The 16,322-nt window shown below is 38.9% G+C and overlaps 1 protein-coding gene across 4 annotated transcripts in view; it reads right to left on the bottom strand.

Annotated features, from left to right (window-relative positions):
- The window catches only part of Prkdc (protein kinase, DNA-activated, catalytic subunit), a 217,548-nt gene that overhangs the window by 116,098 nt on the left and 85,128 nt on the right, over positions 1 to 16,322 (bottom strand). For all 4 annotated transcript variants that reach the window (NM_001108327.2, XM_039088537.2, XM_008768933.4 and 1 more), the window contains 8 exons: positions 13,367 to 13,587; positions 7,076 to 7,284; positions 6,523 to 6,655; positions 5,956 to 6,114; positions 5,045 to 5,245; positions 3,443 to 3,628; positions 2,798 to 2,902; positions 1,307 to 1,474 (listed from right to left, as the gene is read on the bottom strand). In NM_001108327.2, coding sequence (NP_001101797.2) covers positions 1,307 to 1,474; positions 2,798 to 2,902; positions 3,443 to 3,628; positions 5,045 to 5,245; positions 5,956 to 6,114; positions 6,523 to 6,655; positions 7,076 to 7,284; positions 13,367 to 13,587 — 1,382 coding nt within the window. The remainder of the gene's footprint in view (positions 1 to 1,306; positions 1,475 to 2,797; positions 2,903 to 3,442; positions 3,629 to 5,044; positions 5,246 to 5,955; positions 6,115 to 6,522; positions 6,656 to 7,075; positions 7,285 to 13,366; positions 13,588 to 16,322) is intronic.

A 16,322-nucleotide genomic window follows, 5' to 3' on the forward strand; every position in this document is an offset into this window, starting at 1 on the left:
TTAAAAATTGCCAACAGATAAACACATTTCCCAAGAGAAGACATAAAAATGAATATGTATATGAAAAAGCTTATAATACCAACAATCGCCAGAGACAACACAAACTAAAACCACAAAAATGACATAACCACGTCCCAGGGCTGTAACAAGAGAGGGTGAGGCTCTAGAGGAAAGGGAACACTTGCACACTGTAGCTGGGAACGTAAATTAGCATAGTCACAATTTTAAAAGCAGAACTGCCTGGAGACATCTGACAGAAACTGCCCAGTCAGACTGGCTATGTCTGTGGAGAACTGTCTCGACTGCTACTTGATATAGACTGCTACTTGATATAGGACAGCCCACCCCACTGGTGCCCTATCCCTATGCAGGTGGACCTGGGCTGTACAAGAAGTATCTGAGCATGAACATCCGAGGCAGAGAGTGAGCAGCAAGTAGTGCTCTCCATGGTTCTTGCTTCAAGGTTCCTGGAATACTTGCCCTGAATTCCCTCAATAGTGGACTATGACCTGGACGTAGTTATTTTGGTTAGTATTTCATTTATCACAGAAACAGAAAAGACAGGAGAACAACCATATAACCCAGCAATTTCTATATTACTGTGGCACAATAGAAAAAAAATGGAAACAACCCAAGTGTCCATCAGCTAATGAAAGAATAAGAAAATGTGAGTGTGTATACACATACATGCATATGTGTGCGTGTGCGTGTGTGTACCCACACATACATACATACAATAGAAGGCCATCAAGCCTGAAAGGGGCTGAAATCTTATCATCTCTACCGGAACAGATAAAATGGAAGACCATGTTAAATAAAATATTCCAAGCATGGGAATGTAGTTGATTTCACATATACATGGAATCTAAAGACCTGAACTCACACAAACACATAGTAGAGTGTTAATTACCAGAGGCTGGAAACAGTGAAGGGACTGTAAGGAGAGGAAAGCATGGGGAAATGCTGTTAGTGGGCACTAAATCTTTACACAGATATAAGAAGTTCTGAGGTACCACTGCACAGTAGCCTGACCATAGATAACAGTGATATATAGTATACATTAAAAAAGAAAAAGGAGAGTCTTGAAACTTCTCATTATAACAAAATGATAAGTGTTTGAAGAGGTAGGTATGTTTAGCTTGGCTTAAACATTGCATAGTATACATCTGTATTTAAACATTACATGGTATTCCATTATATGTTTAATTTTTTGTATGTGTACCAGTTAATAAAAACTTACCCCCTCAAAATATAGTGGAAAGAAATGATAAAAAATCAAAGTTGTACTGATGACACCAAAACTAACCTTTTTCATGCAGTCCACATAATTATTGTACTTCAGGGAATCAGGAGGAAATTCGTCAGACTTCATGGGGAAATTAAGAACAATGAACTTTTCCAGAATGTGCTTTAGGTCTCCTAGCCTGTCTTCTGTCACTCTGGTGAAGAATGGAAGAAGGATGACGGCTTGGCCCTGTGAAGCAGTAAGTGTCAGTCACACTAATTGTGGCTTACGAATCCTGTAGGATAAATAAAACCATTACTCTCTAAAGCCTGTAAGAATGCACTGCAAAGACTCAACAAATGACTTCTGGGTGACACCAAAGCCAACTAAAATGCAGCCATGTATGTAAGCTTCAATTCTGGAGCCAGCAGGCTGACATGGAGGACACGGAGCTGGGAGAGGAGAGCCTGCACTAAGGAGAGTTGCAAGGAGGCAGCGATGTGTGGACATGATCAAAATACACTGTATAAATGGACGACAGTTTAAAGACTACACTGCAAAAACCAGTTTTACAAATGGAGATTACATTTAAATTCTATATACAAAAAATGGCTTCTACGGAGAGTTTATAAATATTTGTTTGCCAAATCCCCACATAACTTCATATTGAGTTGAAGAGGAACTAGGTATTAATTCCTATCTCCTTTGAATAACAGGCAAAGTCCAAAACTTTCACATTTGAAGGAGAAAAACTACATGAGTCATACAGAACATACTGAAGAATTATCCAATAATAATAATAATAATAATAATAATAATAATAATAATAATAAAAGCATTCTTTCATGAAGACTACATTACAGGACCTTAAACTTCATAACAAAAAATTATTTTCTTGTACCCCCATTACTAAAAGATTTCAATAGGAAAAAAGACAAAAAAATAGTTTGAAATTACTACAGTAATTCCAAAATACCAATTTAAATCTGATATTTATAAACACAAAAGTTAAAGATCATACGGTTACACTTAAAGAAATGTTTTTGGGCTAGGGAAATAGTTCATTAAGAAATGTGCTTGCTACAAATGTGTGAGGGCCTAAGGTCTGATCCCCAAAACTCAGGCAATGCAGGCACAGCAGTGCACAGCTGTAATCCCTACTCCTACAGTAGTGAGACAGGTGGTAGAGAATGGGAAAACCCCTGGAAAATCATGGGCCTGCTGTTTGGTACATGTAGGAAGTAATACTAGGCCTTGACAGAATTTGAAGATCTATAACAGCATGTGTTATATATATACATATGCTCACCTGCCCTCACACACACAAGTATGCACATCTTTTGAGAAGACATACTCAAGTACTTGTAGATCAGGTAGACCAAAGCCCAAGTCTCATGAGGACTCCGTGTTTAAACAGATCTGATCAGTCAGAATAAGGGGGATTTTAATGCTAATCCCTTTACTATTACAAGTCTCACGTTTTCTACATGTCTCTCTGCAAAAAGTCCAACATGACAAATGAACAAAAATGTAAAGATGTGAAAAAAAGACAAATGTGTTAAATTCATCTACCTTTAAGTGTAGACCCAACTTTGTATCTGCAAGTAGATTAGCATACGTTGTGAAGATTTCAGAAAATGAGCTGTGATTTGTATCAAAAGATAAAGTTGAATCAATCTAAAGGGAAATAAAAATGTGAGAAATTTCTGTATTATGCCTCAAATTTTTGAACATATTTTTAAATATTTAAGTTTCAGAACTCATATTATTTGTTCTTGAACCTCAAAATATATTTCAACAATGTTGCTTTAGAAACACTATTATTTTCTGCTAAGACAAAGCTTGTAAAGAAAGAAACAATAATAAGAAAAATTTTAAAATGGTAAGCATAATAAACAGTGGTATAAAGCAAAAGAAAAAGTAAAAAGTAAGTGACAGGTATCTCACCAGAATATATTTACTTTATCAAACAAATTAATTTTGAATGTACTTTCACCATAGTGTTTAAATGTAAGCTAGACTTCAGAATAATGAACACACCATCCGTGGTGGTAAACATTTGTAATCTCAGTACTCAGGAGGTCATGGTAGAAAAATGTAAAGATGCAAGGCTCCTTAGGATTGCACAGGTGAGACTTTGTATCAAAAAGAACAAGAAACAAACAAACAAAACCCAACAACTTAATAGGAATGTGTTTTAAATTAATTTCAAAATACCTGCAACATTTTTGCCAGTAAGGACAGCACAGTCGTTTTGCTCTCTGGAGCAGAATCTGGGGCCCACCATGAATCACACTTCCTCCAGTTTTGCAGAATTGCAGTCGCAAGCTTCAGTCCTTGGTGTTTCTGAACAGCTCGATCCCTGAAGCTCATATCTAACATACCATTTAAAATAGTACTCACCTGAAAAGATTTAGTAGATTGAAGAAAAATTATTAATATTGATAAGAATAAAAAAGATACACTTTCATGTCACAAGTTATTCTAGTAAAATGAACATGATAGTTCTGTAACAGGTGTTTACCCAAGTGCATCTGAACATGAATATTCCCACAGAAAGCAGAGTGTGACCCTGCTAATACCCTTGTGCCCATTCTGCAATGAGGGCGGGGACGGGGACCATTCTCCATGTGCTTCTACTTGGGAGAGGAGGAAACTGCTCTTGTATGGACACAACTACCCCTGCATGTATTTCTGCTCATTCTACCACCACCTTTACAACAGAATAACATAATTAGTTTGGTTAGATTATCACACAATATTCCCACTTTTCTGACAACACAAGCATTTTCATATAGCATGGATTACTTCTTGACAATGGATAAGAAGAGTATGTATAAAAGGTCAGCTTACTAGAAAATTATAACTCCTAAGTCACTAGCAGCTCAGTGTTCTACTTCCTACAGACATTTAAAATGTTACTTGCAGGTAGTATTCAAAAGTCCTGTAAGTCAGGCCAGGTTAGGCAACATATTTCCAGCACTTAGAAGCCAAAGGCCAAGAAAAAGGCAGGAGGACCTCTGTTAAGTTTGAAGCAACTTGGTCTATAATGTGAGATCCAGGGCAGCTAGGGCTACATAGTAATATATAAAATTAAAATAAAATAAAAATGAAAAACAAATAAACAAAAACAAAACCTTCAAAATCCCCTAAGTTAAGCAAACAAAAAACAAATATATTAAATATCACAGTCTAAAGAGTTACCATGATGAGGCAAAGAGGGTTGTGGCAAGAACATGCAGGAAAACAAAGCATGACACTAAAGCTGTGAGAGCTGCGTGGAGGGCCAGCCTAAACATGATGTTGAAATAAACACTGCCAGGCAGGAACAGGTGTGGAAGCTCTAATATGACATTCTGGCGAAAGTAAGTATCCTACAAGACTATCCTATAGTGTTAAGTTTAGAGGTTTAAGGGGCACGAGGGAATAGGAAAAATAACCAGGATCTTATTATCTATCAACATCTACTAGCTTTAAAGACTATGTTTTGTTTCTATGGATTTTCTTTTCAATTTATTTTATTTATAGGATGAGTACACTGTAACTGTCTTCAGACACACCAGAAGAGGGCATTAGATTCCATTACAGATGGTTGTGAGCCACCATGTGGTTGCTGGGAATTGAACTCAGGACCTTTGGAAGAGCAGTCAGTACTCTTAACCACTGGAGCCATCTCTCCAGCCCTGGATTTTATTTTTATACATTAGCAAAAGCTTCCAACCTTCCAGACAGAAATAGGTTTTAAGAAAAAACCATCAGAAACACAAAAATCCTTTGTGAGCATTAGACAAGGAAATATGTAAAGAGAATGTTCCTTACCATTTTGGGATTATCTGAAGATGACTCCAGAAGCCTTGATACAGTAACATCAAGACTTTTCAACAGTTCAGTGTTGATTACTTCTGGAAACAAACTGTAGAAATACTCCCCATGGGAGAAGCTAATGTTTCTCTGTGAACTGCCCAGATATTGTGTAGACAACATTGATGAATTCAGGAGCAAACTCACAAGATGCTCACACTAAGGAAGAGAGAAGACCTTAGCAGAGAACCTATCCCCAGAAAGACCCTGAGGTTATAGGTTCACAGTTAACACTACAAAGATCCATCTAATGGGAATCTGATATGTTATATCAGGACTCAAGTTTAAATTACATATATTTAATTGAACTTCTATTTTCTAGGTTTCACATCGTGAAAGAAATTTCCTAAATTGATATTGCTTCCAATTTTCTAGAACAACATTGTTGTATTCAGAGAATAGTCCAGTATGAACAAGTTGTTTGGGAACTGAGCCATACTGAGATCCTCAATGAGACAAAGAAGAGGTCCTGCAAGGGAAGGATTAATGAGGGAGGGTAGGATGGAATAAACACACAGGAACGGTTGCGGATCTCAGTACAACGGATTATCTGATGCCAGCTCTGCTCAAAAGAGCTGTGAGGACTTTGGTTGGTGTGCTGCTTTGGGTACTTCCTGATTGCCATCCACGGTTCCTCTAACCCTCCATTCTAAGACCAACAAGAATAGGGAAGAAGCATGTCAACACAGGTTAAATGCTTTTAGCCTAAACAAAGCTGGACAGAAACTTCGACTTCAGAATTTTATGCTTTTTACTTTAAACTCAGAGAGAAAGTCAGCAAGTCAATTATAATACATATATAACACATCTAAATTCACACTTTTTAGAGATGCACAAGTAGGAAGTAAGGATGCAGCTATTTTCCCTACCAGTCCTCCAAAAGCAAAGGCTAATTCCAGGAGTCCACTGGCCAGGCTCTTACAGCTGGGATCCAAAGACTGCAGGTACTGCTTTTCCTGTGCAGGCGCAATGCCATTATAAACCAAGGACAGCAGTCTCATGCCAATGGAATGGTTTAATGCTGTAGACTAAAGGAAAAACTGAATGAAGTGCCTAGCAAGAGGTGTTTAACACAAACCACATTTCTCCTTTAGTTAAAACGTCTGTATTAGCTGACATTGATGAGTATTTTCCAGTGCTTAGAACACTCTAACCCATCTTTGTTTTCTTAAGCTACAGATTTCTATGTATGTCTTTCTGAGATACAGACACTATAGCCATTGGTGCCTAAACCGCCCTTTACTTCTCTCTCGCTCTACCTTTACTGTGATGTTCACATTCGAGACAACTTCAAAATGTTAATGTTCTGTAATTTCTACTTCAGTACATTCTGTACATGAAGTACTTTAAACAAATAATATAAAAAAATCATGGACTATAACTAAATTACCATAATAAAGCTAAAAGATATGTAAAAACGAAATGATCATGGTTACCTGAGATGCAGATATAATATGAGAGAAACCAGCTTTGTGAAGCTGTTTACAAGCTGATAAGAGAGACAGCAACTTGGTCCTTTCTTGGCAAGCTGCAGAGCTACACAAGTTAATAGCACAGAGCTCTTCAACACTGGCCATAAAAAAAAAAAAAAACAAAACCATATAAGAATACCCTAAAGAACTGTTTGCACTGTTTTAAATTCAATAATCACCTGTCACTCAAACTCATTTTACAGCACTGGAAGACACAAAGGTAACACCAGAAAAAGGTTCACAGGACAAACCAGCCATGGAAAGCCAGTATAGTGCTAAGCACATATACTGTTCTCTTATATACAGGGAAGGAATTAATGAAGCTCATGACTTCCAAAATACATTTCAGATCATTTGTGTGCATGAGAGGGTGCGCGCACGCGCGCACACACACACACACACACACACACACACACACACATATTCTTGAGGACCTGCTCTTTACATGGATGCCAGAAATACTGGATGTGTGAGAACCTTAAATCACAGAAAAGGGGAGTATGGCCCACGTGCCCACCTCTGTGCTGTCACTTTCTCCTTCAGGTGAGTCTCCAGCTTGTCTCTGTATGGGGACTTCCTCAATGCTTTCAGCAGGTTCACACAAATGCTGGGAAGATGGTTCATAACCTGGACGTCGCCAATATTGAAACCTATGCTCAGGGGCTCACAGAGCATTTTCACTAAGACCTTCATAAGCTTTGTGTTACACAAGTCCTTCTCCAGGAGCTAGAAAAAAAGAAAAGATGCCCTAAATGAAAGTATTTCATCAACAGTAGCTCTCTTTTCACACGGTGAACAGGGACCACAAGGCTGGGAATATTCACAATACTAAGAAAGTCTGGCAAACTTTCTCAAAAGGGTTGAAGAGTATAAAAATGCTTGACACCAAAAGGATTCAGATTTCAATTTCTTTTTAAAAGATCTAGATAGACTCTATTACATAAGTAACACTACTCTGATATCAAAACATAAAACATTTTGATATACAAATATTTCAGAGTTTTGACTTTCAGATTAAGGATTTTAAACATTTATTTTCAAAAACAGATTATACATGTTGGTAACTATAGTTAACAACAATACATACTTAAAAATGGCCAAGACTATACTTAAAGCTTCACACACACACACACACACACACACACACACACACACACACACGAGAGAGAGAATAGAGATGTTAATTGGTTTGAATTAACCACATATATACATGGGTAAAAATATCATGGTGTACATTATAAATACATAGGACATTTACCTATCAAATGAAGTAAATAAGAATAATCTCCTGTAATGAAAAGTCTCGGGGGAGGAGAGCTGACCACCCAGGAGGGCAGACATCTGGAGATCAGGCTGCCACCTCTGCAAACCTCTGCCCACATCCCCGGTCCAAGGGGAAACTGCACAGTGCCTCTGGACACAGGGATACAGGAACGGACAGCCGCCGGAACTCATGGTACTGTTCTGCGCCCAGGTCCGAACTGAAATGGCCAAACAGCTCACTGCACGCAAATCCCATGGGGGAGAGAGCTGGACCCTCAAAAGTGTGGATACTTCTGAGAAGGCAGAGGAGACTACCCTCTGCTCAAAGTCAAGACCCAAGAAATAATCGCATAGTGCCAACTGTGCCCACTGGGTGCAAGGACCTACGAGCAAACAGGGGCAGGATGCTTTGATTCCTGCCCGTGCCTAGAGCTGGAAGACAGTCTCCAGGAATGCTGACACACCAGAAATCAGAACACCTGTTCACAGGAAAGGCTGAAAGAACACAGGAAAACAGTTCTACAGGAGTGCTGACACAGAGGCCTACAGCAGAGTCAAGTCACTCTCAGAAACAGCAAGACAAGCAAACACCAGAGACAACCCAATGGCTAGAGGCAAGTGCAGGAACCCAAGCAACAGAAACCAAGACTACTTGGCATCATCAGAACCCAGTTCTCCCACCAAAGAAAATACTGGATATCCAAACACACTGGAAAAGCAAGATTTAAACTTAAAATCACATTTTTTGATAATGATGGAAGAATTTCTGAAAGACATAAAGAACTCCCTTAAAGAAATGCAGTAAAACACAAGTAAACAAGTAGAAGCCCTTAGAGAGGAAACACAAAAATCACTGAAATAATTAGAGGAAAACACAATCAAACAGATGAACTAATTGAAAATGGAAATAGAAGCAATAAAGAAAGCACAAAGAGAGACAACCCTGTATATAGAAAACCTAAGGAAGAGAAGCATCACCAACAGAATACAAGAGATAGAAGAGAGAATCTCAGGGGCAGAAGATACCATAGAAAACATCGACACAACTGTCAAAGATAATGTAAAATGCAAAAAGCTCCTAACCCAAATCATCCAGGAAATCCAGGACACAATGAGAAGAGCAAACCTAAAGACAATAGATATAGAAGAGAGTGAAGACTCTCAACTTAAGGGGCCAGTAAAAATATTCAACAAAATTATAGAAAAAAACTTCCCTAACTTAAAGAAAACGATGCCCATAAACGTACAAGAAGCATCAGAACTCCAAATAGATTGGACCAGAAGAGAAATTCTTCCCGTCACATAATAATTAAAACACCAAATGCACGAAACAAAGAAAGAATATTAAAAGCAGTAAGGGAAAAAGGTCAAATGACATATAAATGCAGACCTATAAGAATGACACCAGACTTCTCACCAGAGACTATGAAAGATCCTGGACAGATGTCATACAGACCCTAAGACAACACAAATGCCAGCCCAAGTTAATATATCCAGCAAAACTCACAATTAACATAGATGTAGAAACCAAGATAATTCCATGACAAAACTAAATTAACACAATATCTTTCTACAAATCTAGCCCTACAAGGGATAATAGATGGAAAACTCCAACACAAGGAGAGAAACTATATCATACAGAAAACAAGAATATAATTTCATTGCAATGAAACCAAGAGAGAGACAAACAAAATTCTACCTCTAACAACGAAAATAACAGGAAGCGACAATCACTATTCCTTAATCACTATTCTCTCAATATCAATGGACTCAATTCCCCAATAAAAAGACACAGACTAACAGACTATACACAAAGTGGACCCAGAATTTTGCTGCACACAGGAAACAGACCTCAGAGACAAAGATAGACACTACCTCAGAGTAAATGGCTGGAAAACAATTTTCCAAGCAAACAGCCAAAAGAAACAGGCTGGAGTTGCAATTCTAATATCAAAGAAAAATGACTTTCAACCAAAAGTCATTAAAAAAGATAAGGAAGGACACTTTATATTCATCAGAGGAAAAATCCACCAAGATGAACTCTCAATCCTAAATATCTATGCTTCAAATTCAAGGGCACCTAGATTCATAAAAGAAATCCTCACATGATAATAGTAGGAGATTTTAACACCCCAGTTTCATCAATTGACAGATCATTGAAACAGAAATGACAAGAACTTCAAGTCTCTGAAGAAAGAAACTGAGGAAGATCTCAGAAGATGGAAAGATCTTCCATGCTCATGGATTGGCAGGATTAATATAGAAAAGATGGCCATTTTGCCAAGAGCAATCTACAGATTCAATGTAATCACCATCAAAATTCCTACTCAATTCTTTATAGAGATAGAAAGAGCAAAACCCAGGATAGCAAAAACTATACTCAACAATAAAAGAGCTTCTGGGGGAATCACCATCCCTGACCTCAAGCAGTATTACAGAGCAATAGTCATAAAACCTGTATGGTATTGGTACAGAGACAGGCAGATAGATCAATGGAACAGAATTGAAGACCCAGAAATGAATCCACACACCTATGGTCACTTGATTTTTGACAAAGGAGCTGAAACCATCCAATGGAAGAAAGATAGCATTTTCACCAAATGGTGCTGGTTCAACTGGAGGTCAGCATGTAGAAGAATGCAAATCGATCCATTCTTATCACCATGTACAAAGCTTAAGTCCAGGTGGATCAAGGACCTCCACATAAAACCAGATACACTCAAACTGATAGAAGAAAAAGTGGGGAAGAGTCTCGAACACATGGGCACTGGGGAAATTTTCCTGAACAAAACACAATGGCTTATGCTCTAAGATCAAGAATAGACAAATGGGATCTCATAAAACTGCAAAGCTTCTGTAAGGCAAAAGACACTGTCATTAGGACAAAATAGCAACCAACAGATTGGAAAAGTATCTTTGTCAATTACCTACATCTGATAGAGGCCTAATATCCAAAATATTCAAAGAACTGAAGAAGTTAGACTCCAGAGAGCCAAATAACCCTATTAAAAATGAGGTACAGAGCTAAAGAAAACATTCTCAGCAGAGAATTATCAAATGGTCAAAAAGCACCTAAAGAAATGTTCAACATCCTTAGTCATCAGGCAAATGCAAATCAAAACAACCCTGAGATTTCACCTAACACCAGTCAGAATAGATAAGATAAAAAACTCAGGTGACAGCAGATGCTGGTGAGGATGTGGAGAAAGAGGAACACTCTTCCATTGTTGGTGGCACTGCACACTGGTACAACCACTCTGGAAATCAGTCTGGAGGTTACTCAGAAAATTGGACATTGCACTACCTGAGGACCCACCTATACCTCTCCTGGGCATTTACCCAAAAGATGCTCCAACATACAACAAAGACACAGGCTCCACTATGCTCATAGCAGCCTTATTTATAATAGACAGAAGTTGGAAAGAACCTAGATGCCCTTCAACAGAGGAATGGATTCAAAAAATGTGGTACATCTACACAAAGGAGTACTACTCAGCTATCAAAAACAATGACTTCATGAAATTCATAGGCAAATGGAATGAACTTGAAAATATCATCCTGAGTGAGTTAACTAAATTGCAGAAAAACACACTTGGTATGCACTCATTTATAAGTGGATATTAGTCAAAAAGCTCGAATTACCCAAGATGTAATTCACAAACCAAAGGAAGCTCAAGGATGACCAAAATGCGGATGCTCCCACTCCTTCTTAAAAGGGGAAAAAATACCCATAGGAGGGAATATGGAAGCAAAGTTTAGAGCAGGGACTCAAGGAATGACCATTCAGAGCCTGCCCCACATGTAGCCAATATATATACAGCCACCAAAACTAGATAAGATAGATGAAGGTAAAAAAAAATGCATGCTGAAAGGGACCAGATATAGATCTCTCCTGAGAGACACATCCAGAGCACGGCCAATACAGAGGCCAATGCTAGCAGCAAACCAGTGAACTGAGAACAGGACCCCCTTGGGGGGGGTGGAATTAGAGGAAGGATTGAAAGAGTTGAAGGACCTTGCAACCCCATAAAAACAACAATGCCAACCAACCAGAGCTTCCAGGACTAAACCACTATCTAAAGAGTATACATGGACTGACCTAGGGCTCCAACTGCATATGTAGCAGAGAATAGCCTTGTTGGGGCACCAGTGGAAGGGGAAGCCCTAGGTCCTGCCAGGGTTTGACTCCCAGTGCAGGGGAATATGGGGGGGGCAGTAAGGGGGATGGATGGGGGGAAATACCCATATGGGGGGAGGGGGCAGGGAGGAGATGGGCCTTCTGGACAGGAAACCGGGAAGGGGAATAACATTTAAAATGTAAGTAAGGAAATATATCTAATAAAAAATATTAAAAAAGAAATATTGAAAAAAGAGAAAGAAAAGTCTCAGAGGATCCAAAGCCACTTTCAAAATCTGTTAGGAAATATCAATTATACAGAGTAATTATATCGTTCATGCGATCACCCACTTTGAGGATGTGTGCTGAACTCCCCATTACTCTATCATGTCCCCTTCTCTCATCACTTTTTCCTCTTTGAAAGTGCCTCACCCCTTTATATTCATGTCCTCTCTAGTCCACACATGACAGGAAATGTGTGATACTTGAATGGGTTTGGCTGATCAGTTAATATGATCTCTACTTTCATTTATTCTCCAGTAAATTATGTTTCATTATTCATTATAGCTGAAGAATAGTACACCATTATGCATATAAACACACACATTCATTATTCATCCACCCATTAAAGGCACTTTGGTTGCATCTCTAACTTGCGGCCATGAGTAGTGCTGTGATAAACATGGATATAGCCAGGAACAAACCTTTAATCACAGCACTTTGGAGGCAGAGGCAGGTGAATCTGTGATTTCCAGGCCATCCTGGTTTACACAGTAAGATTCAGCCAGACATGCTTAAAATTTCCACTTATCTTCAAAACAAGCAAGCAAGCAAATGAAAGTAAACATGCAGAAATCGCTATGCTTTGGCTGACTCCCTTGGTATGTGACCAGGATAGTGTGCCGGGTCATATACAGTGATTCCACTTCTAGTTTTAAAGAATATTGATTTCCACAGCGGCTGGGCTAATTTTTGATCCTAATTTTTAGTGAAATTACAGTATTAGTCATGGAATCCACAGCATACACATGGCAAGCAAGCACTTTCCCACTGAACTACATATCCAGGCCTAGCTCTCCAAAGCAGCACTTGACTTGCTTTGCTTCTCAGTCATCACCAGCACTTGTCTCTATTTTATTTCTTGATTATTAATATTTGAACTGGGCAAAGATTGGATCTCAATGTAATTTTGATGTAATTTCTCCCTTTGACTAATGATCTAAGGCACTGGTTCTCAACCTTTAATATAGTTCCTTATGTTATGGCAACCCCAACCATAAAGTTCTTTTGATTACTACTTGATAACTGTAATTTTGAATCATAATGTAAACATTACAGGAGAAGAACCTTTGATCTTAGAGAAACTTAAAACATTTGACATTACAAAGTCCTAGTCTTCAATTAACAGAACAGGAAATGAGACCTTACCTTGCAATCTTCTGGAAAGGTGACGAGCAGGGTTGTGGTAAATTCCATAATCCGGACCAAGACTGTGCATTTGCTGTAATTGTATTTTTCTTCCTCTTGGACACTGGGAGGGCCGGTCAGCCCAGTGCCAAAGCGTTGTTCTACTGTTCTAGCATCACATGTTGCTATGCTTTCCAAAAAGAAGGCCACAGACTTCAAAAGTGAAGACTGTACTTCAGTACCTAGACATGATAGCAGTAAAATATTAGTGTGCTCTTCCTAACTCTACTAACACTGATGTGCGGAGCCCTTTTGAAAGACAAATGATAATATACACTCAACAACAAACTAAGCAATATTTCAAAGAAAAGAAGTTCAAGAAAAGGTGAACAAACAGCAGCCGCTTCTTAGCTTCTTTGTTCAAATTTTGAACTAAATTATAATCCAAATAGAATTCAACTTCAGATATAGTAAAAACGTCGACACAAGGCCAGGGCATTTACTTATGTATTTATTTATTGTTACAGGACTGAACAGAGAGCCTCCTGCATTCTAGGAAGGGACCCCGCCCTGGGCGATGGCCCCAGTCTTCTTGCTATGGTTTGAACATGTGCTTCCGGCTGCTCTAACTATTCTGGGAGTTGTGCAGCTTTGAAAAAGATGAGAGTAGTTAGAAGACACAGGTCCCTGGTGGTCTCTTTTGTGGTACAGTGTTTTTGTGTTCTGAGACTCTCCCACTTTTAGTCAATCACGAGGTGAAGAGATCTGCCACATCTTCCTGTCACCATGACTTACACAGAACCAGGCTTTGATGGAAGGAGACAAACAATGAGCCAAAATAATAAATATGTATGTTAATCTCTAACAAATGATTTAAAACTCTATGGTTTGATTTAATGCTGAAATTCTAATCTTTAACACAATAGTGTGTCAAAATAATGTAGTATAGTAAAAAAATTTAGATTTCACCAATTTCTGATCTTTGGATAGGGTCATGCTTATATAAACTAAACTGGATTGAAACTTCTAATCCTCCTGCCCTTCCCTCAACTGAAGAAGTGAAATATCGGTATATACCACCACATCTGACACTGTTTATAATATGAAGAAATGTCAGACTCCTCCAATAAGCAATACAAAAACAAATGACATGGCTGTCTTTAAGCACACATATTTGGCATTTTCTATTTTAAAGCCAGGTGTTACTCTCTTTTTAAAAAAAAAAAAATTATTTAAGTACATTGTAGCTGTCTTCAGACCCACCAGAAGAGAGCATCAGATCCCATCACAGATGGTTGTGAGCCACCATGTGGTTGCTGGGATTTGAACCCAGGAGTGCTATGAAGAGCAGTCAGTGCTCTTAACCACTGAGCCATGTCTCCAGTCCACCAGATGTTATTCTAATAGGTCTGCCTTCCTGTTATTTGGTCTTTTTCCCTTACAGCTTTTAAGATTCTTTTTTGTTCTGTTTTGATTGTTATGTGCCTTGGGGAATTTCTTTTCTGGTCCAGTCTATTTGGTGCTCTGTACATTTTTTAATACCTTGATAGGTACCTTCTTTAAGCTGGGGAAATTTTCCTTTATGATTTTGTTGAAATTATGCTCTTTGATTTGAGTTTTTTCTTCCTCCTTTCCTGCTATGTGTAGATTTAGTCTTTTCACAATGTCCTGGATGTTTTGTTTTTGTTTTATCAAATTTATTGTTTTCTTTGACTGAGGTATCCATTTCTTCTATCTCATATTCAATGCTTGAGAGTCTCTCTTTCATCTCCTCTGTTATGTCAGTGAGGCTTATCTCTACAGTTTTTTGTTTTGTTTTGTTTTTGTTTTTGACTTCCTGAATTTTTTATTTCCAGATTTAGCTCAGTTTGGTTTTCTGTGTGAGAGTCTCCTTCTAGTTTCACGCCCACTGTGGTGGTTTGAATATGTTTAGCTCAGGCAGTGAGTGGCCTTGTTATTACTATTAATGGGTGAGGCCTGGTTGGAGTAGGTAGGTCTTGTTAGAAGAAGTGTGTCACTGTGGGGATAGGTCTTGATACCCTCCTCCTAGCTGCCTGAGGATGTCAGTCTTCTCCTATTTGCCTTTGAAACAAGATACAGCTTTCCCAGCTCTTTCAGTGCCACGCCTGCCTGCACACTGCCATGCCTCCCATCATGATGATAATGGACTGAACCTCAGAACCAGTAAGTCAGCGCCAATTAACTGTCCTTTATAAAAACTATCTTCTCACTGTCTTTATGGCAATGGAAAGCCTAACTAAGACATCTACTTTCCTCATTTCAATCCACTGATTATGTTTTCAGACTTCATTAATAGATTTATTAGTATCCTGTTTGAGGTCCTTGAACATATTCACAATAGCTATTTTGAAAAACCTAGACTTCTGCTTCAGTATAGTACATCTCTCAAGGCCTGCTATATATAGGGTTATTGGGTTCTAGTGGAGACATATTATCTTGGGTGTTAATTACTGTGCTTTTGCAATGGTGTCTAAGCTTCTGGGTTGGGGATGACTGTTGATATGGTGGTGATAATCTAGGGCTGTCTTTGTTGGGTGGGTTTCCAGTTCCTTGGTTTGCCTTCTCTGGATCTAAGACATGTGTAGTGCCTATGGGCTGTCATGTAAGGAGTGTTCTAGAGTCTTTTCCTGGTGTGGACACTAGCGATACCATGTAGATCATGTTTCTAGATATCAGGGTCTTATACAAAGGATTAGCTGTGTGGTAGGAGGGGGAGTGCTGAAAGGGGCTACAGGAAGGAGGATCAACTGTCTCCAGTGAGTGAGGAGTGAGTCAGAGAGGGAGGCATGGTGGTTTGAAAAGCAATGTCCGAGACCCGGTGAGAGAGAGACCCAACCGCCTGGTCAGGTGGGCACTCCTGAGGCTGCAGAGCGGAAGAGACCACCAACACTGCTCACCCCTGCCCACATCCCTGGCCCAAGAGGAAACTGTATAAGGCCTCTGGGCTCCCGTGGGG

Source organism: Rattus norvegicus, chromosome 11 (assembly GCF_036323735.1).
Source record: "Rattus norvegicus strain BN/NHsdMcwi chromosome 11, GRCr8, whole genome shotgun sequence".
Classification (NCBI taxonomy): Eukaryota; Metazoa; Chordata; class Mammalia; order Rodentia; family Muridae; genus Rattus; species Rattus norvegicus.